The sequence below is a fragment of the Bison bison genome, unplaced genomic scaffold (assembly GCF_000754665.1).
Source record: "Bison bison bison isolate TAMUID 2011002044 unplaced genomic scaffold, Bison_UMD1.0 scf7180017864108, whole genome shotgun sequence".
Lineage (NCBI taxonomy): Eukaryota > Metazoa > Chordata > Mammalia > Artiodactyla > Bovidae > Bison > Bison bison.
Window position 1 is genome coordinate 2,404,045 of NW_011494680.1, and position 15,790 is coordinate 2,419,834.

General features: G+C 45.6%; 1 protein-coding gene across 2 annotated transcripts in view; it reads left to right on the plus strand.

Moving 5' to 3' along the window:
• ANXA13 (annexin A13) overlaps nucleotides 1-15,790 on the plus strand; it is a 57,446-nt gene that overhangs the window by 29,156 nt on the left and 12,500 nt on the right. For both annotated transcript variants that reach the window (XM_010838909.1, XM_010838910.1), the window contains 6 exons: nucleotides 5,404-5,498; nucleotides 9,236-9,406; nucleotides 12,783-12,816; nucleotides 12,918-12,997; nucleotides 14,588-14,656; nucleotides 15,068-15,169. In XM_010838909.1, coding sequence (XP_010837211.1) covers nucleotides 5,404-5,498; nucleotides 9,236-9,406; nucleotides 12,783-12,816; nucleotides 12,918-12,997; nucleotides 14,588-14,656; nucleotides 15,068-15,169 — 551 coding nt within the window. The remainder of the gene's footprint in view (nucleotides 1-5,403; nucleotides 5,499-9,235; nucleotides 9,407-12,782; nucleotides 12,817-12,917; nucleotides 12,998-14,587; nucleotides 14,657-15,067; nucleotides 15,170-15,790) is intronic.

The window sequence follows — 15,790 nt, forward strand, 5'->3', positions numbered from 1 at the left end:
ACACATCTTTTGTAACCTCCCAACAACCCTGTAAGGTTGTTCTGTAATGACTTAACAGATGAGAATGCCAAGGCTCAGAGGTTAAATACTTGTCCAAAGTCAAAAAATTATGAAATGAGGATGGGGTGATTGGACCTAGAGCCATCTTGAAAAGCTATCATTTGGATAAAGGTCTAGAATTCCAACCTCTATTAGTAAGTCCAAGGAAAATTGTATCATTGGCAAAACTCATCTGTAAGACCACGTGCTTATCTTATTGCTATACCAGCCCTGCCAGGGCTGGATTTAAATTTCTAGGGCCATGCTGTCCAATAGCCATCATGGTGAGACATACAGGTCATTTTTAATTTTTGAGAAGCCAAATTTTAAAATCCAGGTGAAATTAATCTTAACAATATATTTTAGTTAACTCAATACTGTATCGCAAATATCATTTCAACTGATAGCCAATTTCAAAGTTGTTCATGAGATACCTGACATTCCATTTTTCACGTTAAGTTCGAAGGACTATATATATTTTACACTTACAGAACATTTCAACTTGGACCAGCCACACTTTGCATCCTCAGTAACCACATGCATCCACTATGTAGCATAGAGAGAGGTTAGAGGCCCTTGGCATCAAAAAGGTTATATGGGCTCCCACTCACTCACCCACCTATGAAAGTCAAAATAATAAGAATGCAATATTACTTAACCATAAAAAAAGAATGAAATTGGACCATTTGTAGAGACATGGATTGACTAGAGTGTGTCATACAGAATGAAGCAAGCCAGAAAGAGAAAAACAAATATTATATATTAACACATATATGTGGATTCTAGAAAAACGCTATAGGTGAACTTATTTGCAAAGCAGAAATAGAGATACAGACATAAAGAACAAACATATGGACCCCAAGCAGGGAAGGGGTGGTGGAATGGACTGGGAGATTGGGATTGACATATATACACTACAATATAAAGCAGAGAGCTAATGAGAACCTACTGCATAGACAGGGAAGTCCACTCAGGACTCTGCGGTGACCTAAATGGGAAGGAAATCCAAGGGAGAGGGGATATGTGTGTAAGTATGGCTGATTCACTTTGATACAGAAAAAGAATCTAATACAAAATTGTAAAACAACTGTGCTGCTACTGCTGCTAAGTCGCTTCAGTCGTGTCCGACTCTGTGCGACCCCATAGACGGCAGCCCACCAGGCTCCCCCGCCCCTGGGATTCTCCAGGCAAGAACACTGGAGTGGGTTGCCATTTCCTTCTCCAGTGCATGAAAGTGAAAAGTGAAAGGGAAGTCGCTCAGTCGTGTCCGACTCTTCGAGACCCCATGGACTGCAGCCCACCGGGCTCCTCTGTCCATGGGATTTTCCAGGCAAGAGGACTGGAGTGGGGTGCCATTGCCTTCTCCAAAAACAATAGTACTCCAATTAAAAAAGAAACAAAAGAATGCTATACCATAAAATAACAATTGATTTTTCCAAATAACGCTAAACTGGCAAGTTTCCTTTTCACTTCTTTGGTGCTTATGCTTCCCTGGCTCCTAAGTACCTTGGACCCTTGGTCTGGGTCTTGGTTAACCTAAAACCCTTGACACTGACCCTCCGTTAGGCCTTCCTCTCAGGGCTCTGTGAACCCCCATCCCAGCAGGGCCCTCCTGTAGATAATGCCTTAATCTGATAGTGCACAGACCCCAGCATTCATTATCCTCTCAGAAATGCAAAAGGAGGTTTGCCATTTCTCCTTTCGAAAAATACAGAAACGGGTCTAAGAGAGAGAAGCTGCCATGGAGCTGTTGGAGGGTGGCTCTGGCTGGCTCTGGGGCCTGCTGAGAAGTGGTCACTCATCAGGGAGGGTAACAGGGAGGTCGCTTCAAACCCAGCAGAGACTCAGCTCCCCACCATCCTGCTGAAACTCAGCTCCATGTCTTCCCAGAAAACTGCTGGAAAAGCCAAAGTCAGGAGGCTCTTGGCCCTCCGAGGCTGACGGTCACTGGGTTCTGACCTCGACTGTGTAATTACTGTGTCCTATGCACAGTCAAGGCTGAGGTTCCTTCTTTCCTCATTAAAAAAAAATAAAGTCTTTCCCAGAATCGCTGGGGACTGGCCCTGGTGCCTCAAACCATTGTAAATGTTTACAGGAAATTGTTCCCCTGCACAGACTGCTTATATGACACACATTCTGTGAAATATAAGATGAGGTCACCGTTCAGTAAATTGCTTCTTGGTCCCATAGTGGAAACAGTTCTCCACATAAACCCGATGCCGGGACTCAAAGAGCTTGAGGGAAATCAAGTCACTTCCAGTTGCTCCCCCGACCTCCAGGCTGCTGCTGGGCCAGCCCCAGGCTGCTCTGCTCTCCTTTTAAAAAAAGTCTTGCAGGAAGGAAAGCCTTAAAAGCCTTACTTTTAAAATTTTAACTCAATTGTCCTGAATTATGCAGATATAGGTTGACTGAAGCATCGGAGCAGAGGATTTCCTGTTGGTCCCTGCTACATACAGGCTTCCCGGGGGGTGAGGGGTAAAGAATCTGCCTACCAATGCAGGAGATACAGGAGACTTGGGTTTGATCCCCAGGTCGTAAAGATTCTCTGGAGAAGGAAATGGCAATCCACTCCAGCATTCTTGCCTGGAGAATTCCATGGATAGAGGAGCCTGGCAGGTTACAGTCCATGGGGTCGAAAAGAGTCCAACACAAGCACGCACACACATATCACATCACCTCCTACGTACAGAGCGCCTGAGTAGAGCACACAGCTGTACACCCATGCAGAGACCAGTGCCCTCAAAATGCAGTGCAAATGTCCTCATGCATTTAAACATTCCTTCACTCAGCAAGTCAGGTCTGATGAATACTGAGAGCCTTCTGTGTGGAGACTGCAATGAGCAGTGCCCCCTGCTCCCGTGGAACTTGCAGTAAGGGATGGCAGAGACGGGACAGAGGAGGAGGAAGGGCAATAGGAGGGACCCAGCAAGGAGTGTCCATCTCTTCCCAGGAGAGTCCATCGAGCTGAGTCCTGAAGGAGGGACGAGAGTGAGGTGAGGGGCGCGAAGCTAACAGAAGGGCTTGCAGGCAGAGAAGAGTCCAGGCTGTTGTTCTGGATCTAAAGGGGCCTAGATGGAATGGTTTGAAGCAGAAGGGTGAGCAGGCTGATCTGCTCAGCAGAAAGGCCACTTGGGACAGCGAATTCTGACCAGAAAAGGTGAGAGTAAGGCAGGATCCCCATGGAACAGCCCACATGGGAAAAAAAAAAAAGGAAGGGGTTGGATTCAGAGATTCTTTTATGAGAAAAAAAAAAAAAAATCCCTTCTGAGGTGAGATTTCCGGCACTCAGAGGTTAAAAAGATATCATGTCGCAGAGGAAGTAACTGCATACAGATTCCGTAGGCGAGGCTGCAGGAGGAAATGAGGAGGGACAGCAGAAATAGCTTTGGGAGTGAGTCGGAATGAGGCAGGCAGCGAACGCTATTTTTGCAAGTGAGCTCATCCTAAAATTTTCTGTTTCTCCAGCTGGAATCAAAGAGCTAGATCTTCCTAGAATTCTAAAGGTGGAACTAGTCCTTGAGACTACACGAACAGTCCACAGACATGGAGCTGTGGCTTTCCTAGGAGCAGCGCACAGCCCTCCAACCCCTGGGTCAGCGCAGTCTTTCTAAGTCCCAGCACTGACTTTCCAAATAAAGCGATGCTGGCTGGAGCCAAACACTTCAAGTCCTTGCCAGCACATACTATTCGCAGGCAGCGGGCATGAGAGGAGGGCTAGGAACAGGCAGGAACGCTCCAGAATCTGATGATTTGTCGTGTGGTTTAAGGGTGGAGCCAGGAACCCAGTCTGAAGAAATTTAATTCAAGGTTTGTTGATCAAGTAGTCTTTTTCATTCCCATACCTGCAACCCCTGGGACATCTTTGCTACTCTGTGCATGCATGCATGCTAAGTCACTTCAGTCATGTCCAACTCTTTGCAATCCTATGGATTGTAGCCCACCAGACTCCTCTGTCCATGGGATTCTTCAGGCAAGAACACTGGACTGGGTTGCCCTCCACCAGGGGATCTTCCCTACCCAGGGATCGAACCTGCATCTCTTATGTCTCCTGTGTTGGCAGGAGGGTTCTTGACTACTAGCGCCACGTGGGAAGCCCCTTCCCATCCTGTGTCCAGGTTCTAACAATGATACGCTGCCCTTCTTTCTTAGTCATTATCATTTCAGTACTGATCACAAATCCGCCTGCAATGCGGGAGACCTGGGTTCCGTCCCTGGGTTGGGAAGATCCCCTGGAAAAGGGAAAGGCTACCCTCTCCAGTATTCTGGACTGGAGAATTCCATGGACTCTATAGTCCATGGGGTGGCAAAGAGTTGGACATAACTGAGTGGCTTTCACTTTCGCCTATGATGAACAAGGTTTATTTTGAGCATCACGGGAAAAGTGTGGTTCAAAGGAGTTTAAGGGTTAACTACCCCTCAAGCTCCTGATTAGGACTTTTCTCTGAAATTAACAAGTTTATGAATGGACCTGATATTGTAGCAATTTGGGCCTTTTGTCTTAACTTCTTCCATTCTCTTTTAAGTAATTGGAGGCCAAGGACATACCATTTTTTTTGTAAACAGCTTTTTTTTTTTTTTTTTTTTGAGGTATAAGACACACCATACAATTCACCCATTTAAAGTGTTCAGTTGTTTTTAATGTATTCAGTTGTTTTTAATGTGGTAATGTATGAAACCATCACCATGGTCAATTTAGAACATTTTCATCACCTTAAAAAGAAACCTCCTACACTTGAGCTGTCACCTCTCTGCCCACCCCACCTTCAGCCACTGTTCTTCTTTCTGTCTTAATATAGATTTCCCTATGCTGGAGTTCCATATGAGTGGAGTCATAATACGTCATCTTCTGTGATTGGTTTCTTTCACTTACCATGGTGTGTTTAAGGTCCATTCGTATAAAATATATCAGTACTCCATTTCTTTTTCTGGCCAAGTAACATTCCACCAAATGAACATGCCATGGTTCATTTATCCATTAGCCACCGATGGACATTCAAGTGGTTTGCACCTTCTGACCATTATGAATGATGCTGCTGTGAACATTTGAATACAAGCTTTGTGCAGACATAAGTTTTCATTTCTCTTATATTTATGTTGAGGAGTGAAATTAAGGGATACACTGTATTTGTTCCTCTTTCCACTACAATGCCTAGTACTGTGCTTTATGCAATGTGAGACCTCAATGGATACTTGTTAAGTGAATAAAGAGAATACAGTTATCAGCACAAGATATTAAAGTCAAGTGACCCATCTAGGTTACACCAAAGTCTGTGACCTCTGCCCTGGCTTCTCTAGCTGGACTAAAATAAACTTCCTTCTTGTTTCTCGCTCACTGTGGTTTTGTTTCTTTCTCCTGCACTTTAGGAACTGATGAAGCCGCCATCATCGAAATCTTATCAAGCAGGACATCGCATGAGAGGCAACAAATAAAACGAAAGTACAAGACAACGTACGGCAAGGTGATGCCGAGGGTCTTCAGCCACGCGCACGTGGCCTTGGTCTTAACTGTCTCTTCTGCTTCCTTTGTTCCCAAGACAGTGACGGATACCTTTAAAGCTTTATCTAGTTAGCCCAGGAGAAACAAAACAAGACAACTATTTAGAGCTTTAATTGACTTCAGAAAAACTGAAATGGTCTTGTTAACAGCCTGTAAAATCAATATTAACTCATTACTTTTTCAACTGACTTCTTTTTAAATTAATCCCTCAGTCATTTTTTCCCCATTCTTTTGGACTATTTCCACACATTGACTTATAGATAGGCCACTAATTTGAAAATCAGTTTTTGCGGGAGGGTCTTTATGTAAGAATTCTTAATTTATTCATGTGTCCTCAATAATGATTTATTCCTCATAAATGACTGTTACAAAAACTAAAAAACCAAAAAGCGAAAACACCTTCTGTTTCATTAAGCATCAATACTTTTTCCTTTCTTTACATTTCTTTTATTCTTATCCTTGATAGTGTTATGTACAGAAATCTTTAAGAATACATTAGCCTTTCTACAGTATTTTCTTCATTAATATATCGTGAACACACTTTAACATTTTCTTAATGTCATTAGAATGATCAGTTTACAAAATAAATATTAATTATGCTGCATTGTAATTCCAAATTTAGAAAATCTTTACAGTGTCAATAATTCTATGTATAATTAGACAGATAGAAATGGACTTTTACATATCTGTCACTGAGCGGGCAACCGTCTCTCCAGGCTTGGTCTCCTCACAAATACAATGATATATTTGCCTCCCTTCTCAGCTTGCTGGGAGAATCAGGCAGGGGAATGCTGACACCTTCCAGCAAAGGGAAGCCCTAATAAGGGATGGCTGTTTCCATCTTACAGAGAGGAAAGTGGAGCTCATCTATTTAAAAGACTGACGCAAAACCACACACTTAATAAGAAAAAGAACCAGGCCTCGAGTCTAAGTCTTCCATCTCCAGGGCCAGCCATCACTTCTGGAGAACCCATTGCCGTAAGAGGAGGAGCAGTTTATTTCTACATTAAGTGGTCCAGACAGCTGTGCTTTTGTAGTTTTTCCTGCTTCTCTCCTCACAGTGAGGCTTGTCAATGATATTCATTGATGACACTGGTGAAGATAAGTGAAGCTTCAGTTCAGCTGCTTTAAACTGAATTGAATGACATTGAACTTTCACCCTTGTCAGTGTGCCTGACTGTAGCAGTCCCTCAAGCACTGTGTCTGCTTCTATCCTGCCAATATGGAAAGTCAGATGCAGGCTTCTTAAGCTTTGGTGTAAAATAAGAGTGTGTATGCGCGCTAAGTCGTGTCTGACTCTTTGCAGCCCAACAGACTGTAGCCCATGAGGCTCCTCTGACCATGGGATTTTTCATCAAGAACGTTGGAGTGGGTTGCCATTTCCTTCTCCAGAGGATCTTCCTGACCCAAGGACGGAACCTGTGTCTATTGTGTCTCCTGCATTGGCAGGAGTATTCTTGATCACTGCACCACTTAGGAAGCAGTAAAATAAAAGTAAACAGGTTCAAAGTCAGAACCTCAGGCTTTGTTAAAGTGGGCACACTATAGCACAAAATCTGCAATACCTACATCTGCCAATCATTTTTTTTTACTTGCCAATTCTCAGCTGTGTATCAGACGGCTGAGACCGCCAAAGAGGTGGTTGAGAATCATATTACAAAGCTAGAAGACATCTCTTGTCATTGTTGTTCAGCTGCTAAGTCATGTCCAACTGTTTTGCAACCCCATGGACTGTAATCAGCCAGGCTCCTCTGTCCATGCGGTTTCTCCAGGCAAGAATACTGGAGAGGGTTGCCATTTCCTTCTCCAGGGAATCTTCCTGACCCAGAGATTGAACCAGCATCTCCTGCATCAGTAGGCAGATTCTTCACCACTGAGCCACCAGGGAAGCCCTGGAGGACATTAGAGACAAACAAATCTAAATCCTCAAGTCAACTGAGCTCCAAAGAGAATAAGCATCCCAACGTGACACAGCTAGTTAGCAGGAAACCAGGGTTAGAGCCAAGGTATCCTGAGCTGGCTCCTATGTCCAAATAGAATGTAAACACTCAGGGGTTTGTTTTCATGCTTGTGGCTTCTAACAGCAGGCAGCTGGAATCTCTCTTCTCTGCTGTTCTATATAATGCCCATCTGACTTGAAAAAAGATTTCCAGTCTTCGGGTAGATCCACACCAGAGCACTGACCAGAGGCCTGTCTTCACAAGGTCAGGGTTAGATGCTGCAACTGCCATGGAATGAAGCTAGTAACATTAACATCACAACCCACTGTTGAGACAGCAGATCCCAGGGCCTTGGATAAAAATCTTCCGGGTTTTTCTCCCAGATCTGGAACTCAAAGGTTCATTTGAAGAATAGTTGATTTGCCTTCTCTCTGAAAGTTTCATCAACATAGAATAAAAATAACAGCAACAATAATATTCACGTACTGAACATCGAAAATGTGCTAGGCACTGTGTTCAGTGTCTGCAAGGACTGTCTCATTTAATTCTCCCAGCAACCCTAGGAAGTAAGTCTTACTATTCTCCCCATTCTTCAAAGAAGGAGACCGAGAGATGATGAAATTAAGTGCATTTCCAAGGTCACAGAACTCCGTGACTGTGTTGTTAGCCATCATGCATGGGGCTGAGTAGCCAGGCCCACTCCGTGCTGTACCTCGGTCTATTGGCTTCCAGTCTGACCCACACGGAGCAGTCCCTCTGCATGAAAGTCCTGCTTTGAGGTCCTTCATTTCGGTTGGGATGTCGACAGCTCTAGCTGGACTGAAGGTTCATTCTTGACACTTTTCTCATTAAACCATCTAGCCAGAGGGAGGCAGGTGGGAACAGGCAGTCTACTCGCGATTAGAGGGGGCTTGCCATAAACAGGATGCCAGGTAGAATTTCATGAACTTCCCTTCCCCTACTTGAGTTCTTTCTCACATGTGTCCCTTTCAGGATTTAACAAAACACCAAAGTGGCTGTCCATGGAGTTTGCCCAGGATGGTCTCACTTTATTCCTGTTGTCCCCCAACAGGAATTAGTAGTGCCCCCTTTCACTCTCAGGGCTTCCCTGGTGGCTCAGCTGGTGAAGAACCCGTCTGTCAATGCAGGAGACACAAGAGAGACAAGTTCCATCCCTGGGTCTGGAAGATTCCCTGGAGAAGGAAATGGCAACCTACTCTAGTATTCTTGCCTGGAAAATTCCATGGATAGAGGGGTGGGCAGAGTCCACCCTGTCACAAAGAGTTGGACACAACTGAACACGCATGTGTTTCACTCTCAAAAGCACCCCCATCCGGCCAGTGAATGAGCCAGTCTCCTGCAGAGGACAAACCTGTGTTAGTCTTCTCTAGCCAAGTGTTCGTAGATGAGTCCTTTATCTTACTGAGGTTCAGTCCATGGGGATAAAGCAATAAATACCTCTCCTCTTAGGGCTGTCTTGAGGATCAATAAGAAAGCTCTCTGAACCCTAAAGTGTTCTGCAAATGCTTGTTGTCACTGTGACTCATCTTCAGTGTCCCCAGCAGATGGATGGGCAGTCGGGTGACCACTGTCTTCCAGAGAAGGTCACTCAGCCCTGTAGAGCTCCTGTCTAGAGTGTGCCCTGGGTGTCCATGGCAAGTGTCCAGTCTCCCCTGGGGCCGTGCCATACAGAAAGCAGACACCTGTCCCCCTTGCCCTCAGGCCCTTCTCAGTCAGGACTCCCGCCATCTTCCCACAGGACCTGGAGGAGGTGCTCAAGAGTGAGCTGAGTGGAAACTTTGAGAAGACAGCTTTGGCCCTTCTGGATCACCCCGAGGAGTATGCTGCCCGGCAGCTGCAGAAGGCCATGAAGGGCCTGGGCACGAACGAGGCAGTACTCATCGAGGTCCTGTGCACGAGAACCAATAAGGTGAGTCCCAGCTGAGCCCCTGAGAGAGCGTCCACATGCCCGTCAGAGAGGGTTACAGCAGCCAGAAGGGAAAGTCCTCCTAGCCCTCCACCCTTGTGATGATCAAGTGTCTGGGCAAGCAATGTGCCCGCTTGGTTCACATTGGAGAGATGCCTCTTCCAATATTCTGATGGTCGGTTTTGGTGTTACTGCCACTGGCTTGACAGGATAGAGCCTTCCAGAAGAGCTGTGTCAATCCAGCTTTATTTTTCTAAAGAGATGCACAGTTCCATGTGTGGGATACGAATCCTACTTTACCTGCCCAGCCTGACTTTGCAGGTCTCCTAGCACCAATACCCCAATTAGCAATCCAAGTGTGGACGCAGGGAGCAAAGGAATGAGGCAGGGGGGGTGGGATGCCAAGGGGATCCCAGGAAACAGCTGGGGCTGCCACCACCTCCCCAGAGGTTTCCGTGTCCTTCTGTTAGCAGTCCTCTCCCCTTGTCCCTTGGGTACATGCCATCATGTCCTGAGCTAAAAAGCACATTTGTGAAGGCCCATTCATCTTTGGTTCCAGAACCCATAAGGGCCTCGTGTGTGTGTTAGCTGTTCAGTCATGTCCAACTCTTTGCGACCCCATGGACTGTAGCCTGCCAGGCTCCTCTGTCCATGGAATTCTCCAGGCAAGAATACTGGAGTGGGTTGCCATTCCCTTCTCCAGAGAATCTTCCTGACCCAGGGATCAAACCCAGCTCTCCTGCATTGGAGGCAGATTCTTTACCATCTGAGCCACCAGGGAAGCCCAGGGACCATGGACTTCATCAACAGTAAAGAGGGTCCCCAGGTCATTCTTTGGAAATGTCCTCTTCTGCAACATCCATCATGTAGAGTGGGGAGGTCCAGCAAGGAAAGTGCCAAGAAAACCCAACATTTTTGATTCCTCCAGGGAGGAAACAGAAGCAGCACCTGGAGCAGATAGTGAGGAAAACCACCCCAGCACTCTGATGCTGCTGGGCTATTAATACTTATCGATAACCCAGGCTCGCTCCTTCTGCTCAGCCTGTGCTGTCCAGCCCGTTACCCGAGGCACCACCAGGGTCCAGGCTACAGGAGCGAACCCCTTTCCTGAACATCCCTGGACTCCTCTTCTTCCCACAGATAATAAAACCCCTCTATTTGGGGTTAGGATAGTGGTTTAGAGGAGCGTTAGCACAGGAGGATGGCATTGGTTCTGTCCAATAACCACACATCTCTCCTTACTCAGTACCCCCATCCTTTCCAGAAGCACCAAAGTGCCAGTGACCTGGCAGCCAGTATCTGGGCAGCCTCCCTTGGCCAGAAGGTTAATTTGGTCATTCTTTTTCTAATCACATTTATCCGCATGTGGCTCACCCTCAACCTAGTTTCTTTTGGGTCCTGGTCTTGAACAATAAGCAAGACTTTTTTTTCCCAATCAAATAGATCTGACAGTAAAAAGGAGAAAAGCAGGGAGAGAGCAGGCGACAGTTTCAGGCAGATCCTGGTTGTGGGCTGGAAGGAGGAGAAAGGGGAGGGGGCTGCAGAGTCACAGGTGTTCAGCCCCTACCTCCTCCTACCCACTTCCCGCCCACCACAGCAACACGGGCCTGGCTCCTCATCTTCCATCAGCCCCACTCCCTTCTCCCCATCGCTGCCTCACGACTTTCATTTTAAACAGTTTGTGGGAGACACTGTGGGGAGACACTGGCTCTTACATGCTGCTGGTTCAAGTGTAAACTGAGGAAGCTCCCAAGTGGCCCCGTCGGGACGAGCCATTGAAATATACAGCCATACACGGCTTTATGCACTTCACTTTACTGCATTTTTACAAACTGAGTGTGTGCAGCAATGCTTCTTGGAGCAAGTCTATCAGCATAATTTTTCCAACAGCGTTTGCTCACTTGTCTCTATGTCCTATTTTGGCAATTCTCATAATATTTCAAACCCTCCCCTGGCAGAAAAATGATGACTCGCTGAAGGTTCAGATGATGGCTAGCATTTTTTAGGAATAAAGTATTTTTAAATTAAGGTATGTGCATTGCTTTTTAGACACGATTGCACACTTAATAGACCACAGTAGAGTGTCAGCATAACTTTTTTCTTTTAATTTTTTTAACCTTGTATTGTATATTGGATTATAGCTGATTAACAATGTTGTGATAGTTTCAGGTGGACAGCAAAAGGACTCAACCGTACATATACATCAATGTCACTTTCCTATGTACCGGGAAACCAAAAGATGCGTGTACTTCACTTTATCAGGACACTCGTTTCATCAGGGGGGCATGTGCCTGTAAGGCAGTCCTTCCCAGCACACACCCTAGGGAGAGACTTGCACTGCAGCACAAAGCAAATTGTTGACTGAGTGCAGCCTTGTTTGAAGTAGAGAAAAATTGGAAACAGCCTAAATGTCCATCAGTCAGAGGCTGGCTAAATAAACTGGGACTTACTGTAGGATGGAACATTTTGTCTCTATTTAAAAAAAAAAAAATGCTAGGTGACTAATTGTGTGTAAGCATAGCTGGACGTTAAAGACCTATTACTGAGTGAAAAAAATAAGTTGAACAAACATATACAGTATTCCAGTTTTTAAACACATACACAAAACAATTCTATATATTTTCAGTAGCACAAACATATATGTATAAATGCAAAGGGAAAATATGCACAGAATTTCTAAAACTGGCTCCCTGCGGGGGAGGATGGGGAGTGAGATGGAGCAAGAAGGCAGTGAATGACTGTGTTAGCTTAGGGACTTCCCTGGTGGTTCAGTGGTGACTGCCTTCCAGTGTAGGGTGTGTGGGTTTGATCCCTGGGTGGGGAGCTAAGATCTTCATGGCCAAGAAACCAAAACAGAAAACAGAAAAAGTATTGTAACAAATTCAGTAATGACTTTAAAAATGATCCACATCGAGGAATCTTTAAAAAATAAATCAGCTTAGCTGTAATGCTTTCACTTTTAACTAAGGATGTGTATGTGTGTGTGTTAGTCACTCAGTTGTGTCCAACTCTTTGTGACCCCATAGACTGTGACCAACAGCTCCTCTGTCCGTGGGATTTCCCAGGCAAGAATACTGCAGTGGGTAGCCATTCCCTTCTCCAGGGGATCTTCCCGACCCAGAGATGGAACTCTCCCACATTGCAGGCAGATTCTTTGCCTCCTGAAGCACCAGGGAAACCCCTTATCCCCACCAGCCAGGGACTTGCCGACTTGCTCTAGGTTTGGACTTTGATCTGCAGGGACTGCCCCCTTTGGAGGAAGTCCTGAAGGCATCCTGTGTCCAAAAACAATTTCTGCCTCTTACCTTGCCTGGTACCTGCCTATCTTATCAATAAACCCCACCTTGAAGTATTGATTTTTTTTTATTATCTTTCCTAGGAAATTATTGCCATTAAAGAGGCCTACCAAAGGTGTAAGTGACCTTTTGTTCTGACTTTAGATAAAGAATGCCTCTTGCAAACTACCTCTGGGAAACTAAAACTCTGCTTCCTCTCCTTTCTTCTTCCGCTAAAGTGTTTGGCAAGAGCCTTGAATCAGATGTCAAAGGTGATACAAGTGGAAGCCTAAAAACAATTCTGGTCTCCCTGCTACAGGTAAGAGTAAAGAGGTCTCACCTGCTTTATGATCTTGAGAAATAGCCCTTGGCAACGTGCAACCATGATGTAAAAGGCAATGTAGATAATAAACAGTTCCTTCTCTTATTAAATTGCTACTGAGGAACCAGCAACCTGTCTTCTGTCCATCTAGCTCTTCTGAAATTATTCAGTGGAGATTTTCCCCCTCGTAACAGTCTGCCTTGTCATTTGCAGTCTACAATCCCTTTCTGTTAGTGAGTCATCTCATTAAGCATTGCCATCTCACTTTGCCAGTGAGGAACCTCTAGGTGTATACACAGTAAGATACAGGCTCATCTGACCCCAAATAGGGTCCTTTTCATGATACAACTAACTTCCAGGATTCACCCTGAGTCTAGGCCTGTAGGAGCCGCTTGGCCAGGAAAGCAGGGTTTTCAGAACTGGCCCTGAGAGGACGCAGCCCCTGGGCCTCCAGCCAGATGGCATCTGCCCTCTCATTGACACACCCGTCTTTCTGAGCTTTGTGTATTTCCTCTGATTACTTTCTATGTGGAAAGACTGACAGCAGAGAACACATAGAGTAAGCTTGAGCTATAGCAGGAAGACTATATGAATGTTCTCCTGCTGCATAACAAATTGCTGCAGACTTAGCAACAACACAGATCTATGATCTAGCAGTTTCCATGGACTGGGGCTCCTGTTACAGGTTAGTTGAGTCCTTGGCTCAGGGTCTCTACAGGCTGGAATCGAGGGCTGCCATCTCCTGTGAGGCCTGGGGTCCTCTCCTAAGCTCACTGGCTGTTGGCAGATTTCAGCTCTCTATGGCTGTATGACTAATGTTCCTGTTTTTTTGCTAGCTGTCAACTAAAAAGACCCTCAGTTCCTAGAGGCTACCCACAGTCCCCTGTCATGTGGCCCCAGAGAGAGTTCAGAGCATGGGTGTATGGTTTCTTCCAGACCAGTGTGAGCTCATCTCTCTGACTTCTTCCATCTCTGACCTCTCAGAGCTCACCTGATTGGGTCAGACCCACCCAGGGTAACCGATTAGGGACCTTAATTACATCTGCAAACATCCCTGTTGCCACATAAATATAACACGATCACAGGGCTGATACCTCACCATGTTTACAGGTCTTGCCCACACTCAAAGGGAGGAGATTAGCATGGGCCATCAGGGTCACCTTAGAATTCCACCTGCCACTAAAGGGCTTAAGTGAGACCTCCAAGGCCTTCCATGACCAACGTCCAGGGTTCTTCAGGACAGGGACCCTGAGAGGTGAGACTCGATATTTTGGAAGGAAGACGGATACCTTCTCAACAGACTCACTCTAGGGCACATTATGAGGTTTCTTAGAGGTCAGAGGGGTTTGTGAGTGACCCTGGTTTCTACAAAAAAAAAAAAAAGGAAAAATGTGTTTTCACAGAAGCTACTCTGTTTATCAGTTGTGCCCAAAAGATGGCAGCAAAGAGCAGTGCTGCCACTCTGCCAGGCTGAGTCTAATTTCCAGGCCACCGCTCTGGAGTCACCCCTTTTCGAGGACTTTTCCTTTTTTGTTTTCTTTGGTCAAGCAGGAACTCAAGTTAATAACAACGTGTTGATTTTTCTAGGCTAATCGTGATGAAGGAGATAATGTGGACAAAGATCTAGCTGGGCAGGATGCCAAAGAGCTGTATGATGTAAGTATGTGGGCGTGCCAGTCTCTGCAAATGGTTTTCTTTTATTTAACATGATTTTCAACAATTATGTCTTTCTTTTATGTGAATTGGAATTACTTGGGAAATAAGTATGATCTTGAAAGTATTTTTCATCTATACTGTCTTCGTGAACCTAAAAGAATTGCTTATTCTATTATTTTACTCTGGTGTTAACCATCTCAGATCCATTTTGAAATAAGGGGACATATAAATAACATAAATAGATAGGTGAGGTATACTTGTGGGTTAGAAACTGAAAGTGCTAGGTCAATCAATTTGGCTTCTCTTTGGCTCATGTTTTATTGTTTCCTGTAAGTGAGGCCTGGTCACAGCTGTGTATATTTGGTGTTTTTGCAAAAGTCACTTTCAAAATGTTTGCACTTGGTTCTCTAGGCAGGGGAAGGCCGCTGGGGCACAGACGAGCTTGCCTTCAATGAACTCCTGGCCAAGAGAAGCCACAAGCAGTTACAAGCCACCTTTCAAGCCTACCAAACTGTAAGTGATCCAGCACTAAGGCAAGGAGTTCACACAGGAACAGAGTCTCAAGTTATTTCCAAAAGAAGCTGAGATCTGGGATATGGAACTGAGCGGTGGGAGCAGGGGCGGCGGGTGTCTTTTACAATGGTAGTTCTCAATCACGGATGATCTTGCACACCCTAAGGGATATTTGGGGCTTCCCAGGTGGCGCAGTGGTAAAGAATCCTCCTGCCAATGCAGGAGATGCAAGAGACTTGGGTTTGATCCCTGGGTTGGGAAGATCCCCTGGAGGAGGGCACAGCAACCCACTCTAATATTCTTGTCTGGAGAATCTCATGGACAGAGGAGCCTGGTGGGCTGCAGTCCATAGGGTCACAGAGAGTTGGACATGACTGAGCACACACACACACACGCACACAAGGGATTATGTGATCATGTCTGGAAATAGGTCCCAACCAGATGTGTTGGGGGGAGCAGTGCTCTTGGCATCTAGAGGGTCAAGACCAGGGATGCTGTTAAACATCTCACGATGAACAGGACAGCTCCCCACAACAGGCAACCATTTGGCCCAGTGCAGTGCTGAGGCTCAGAAACCCCACTTTGCCTCAGAGGCTAGGACAGCAGGTCAAGTTTCGGAGC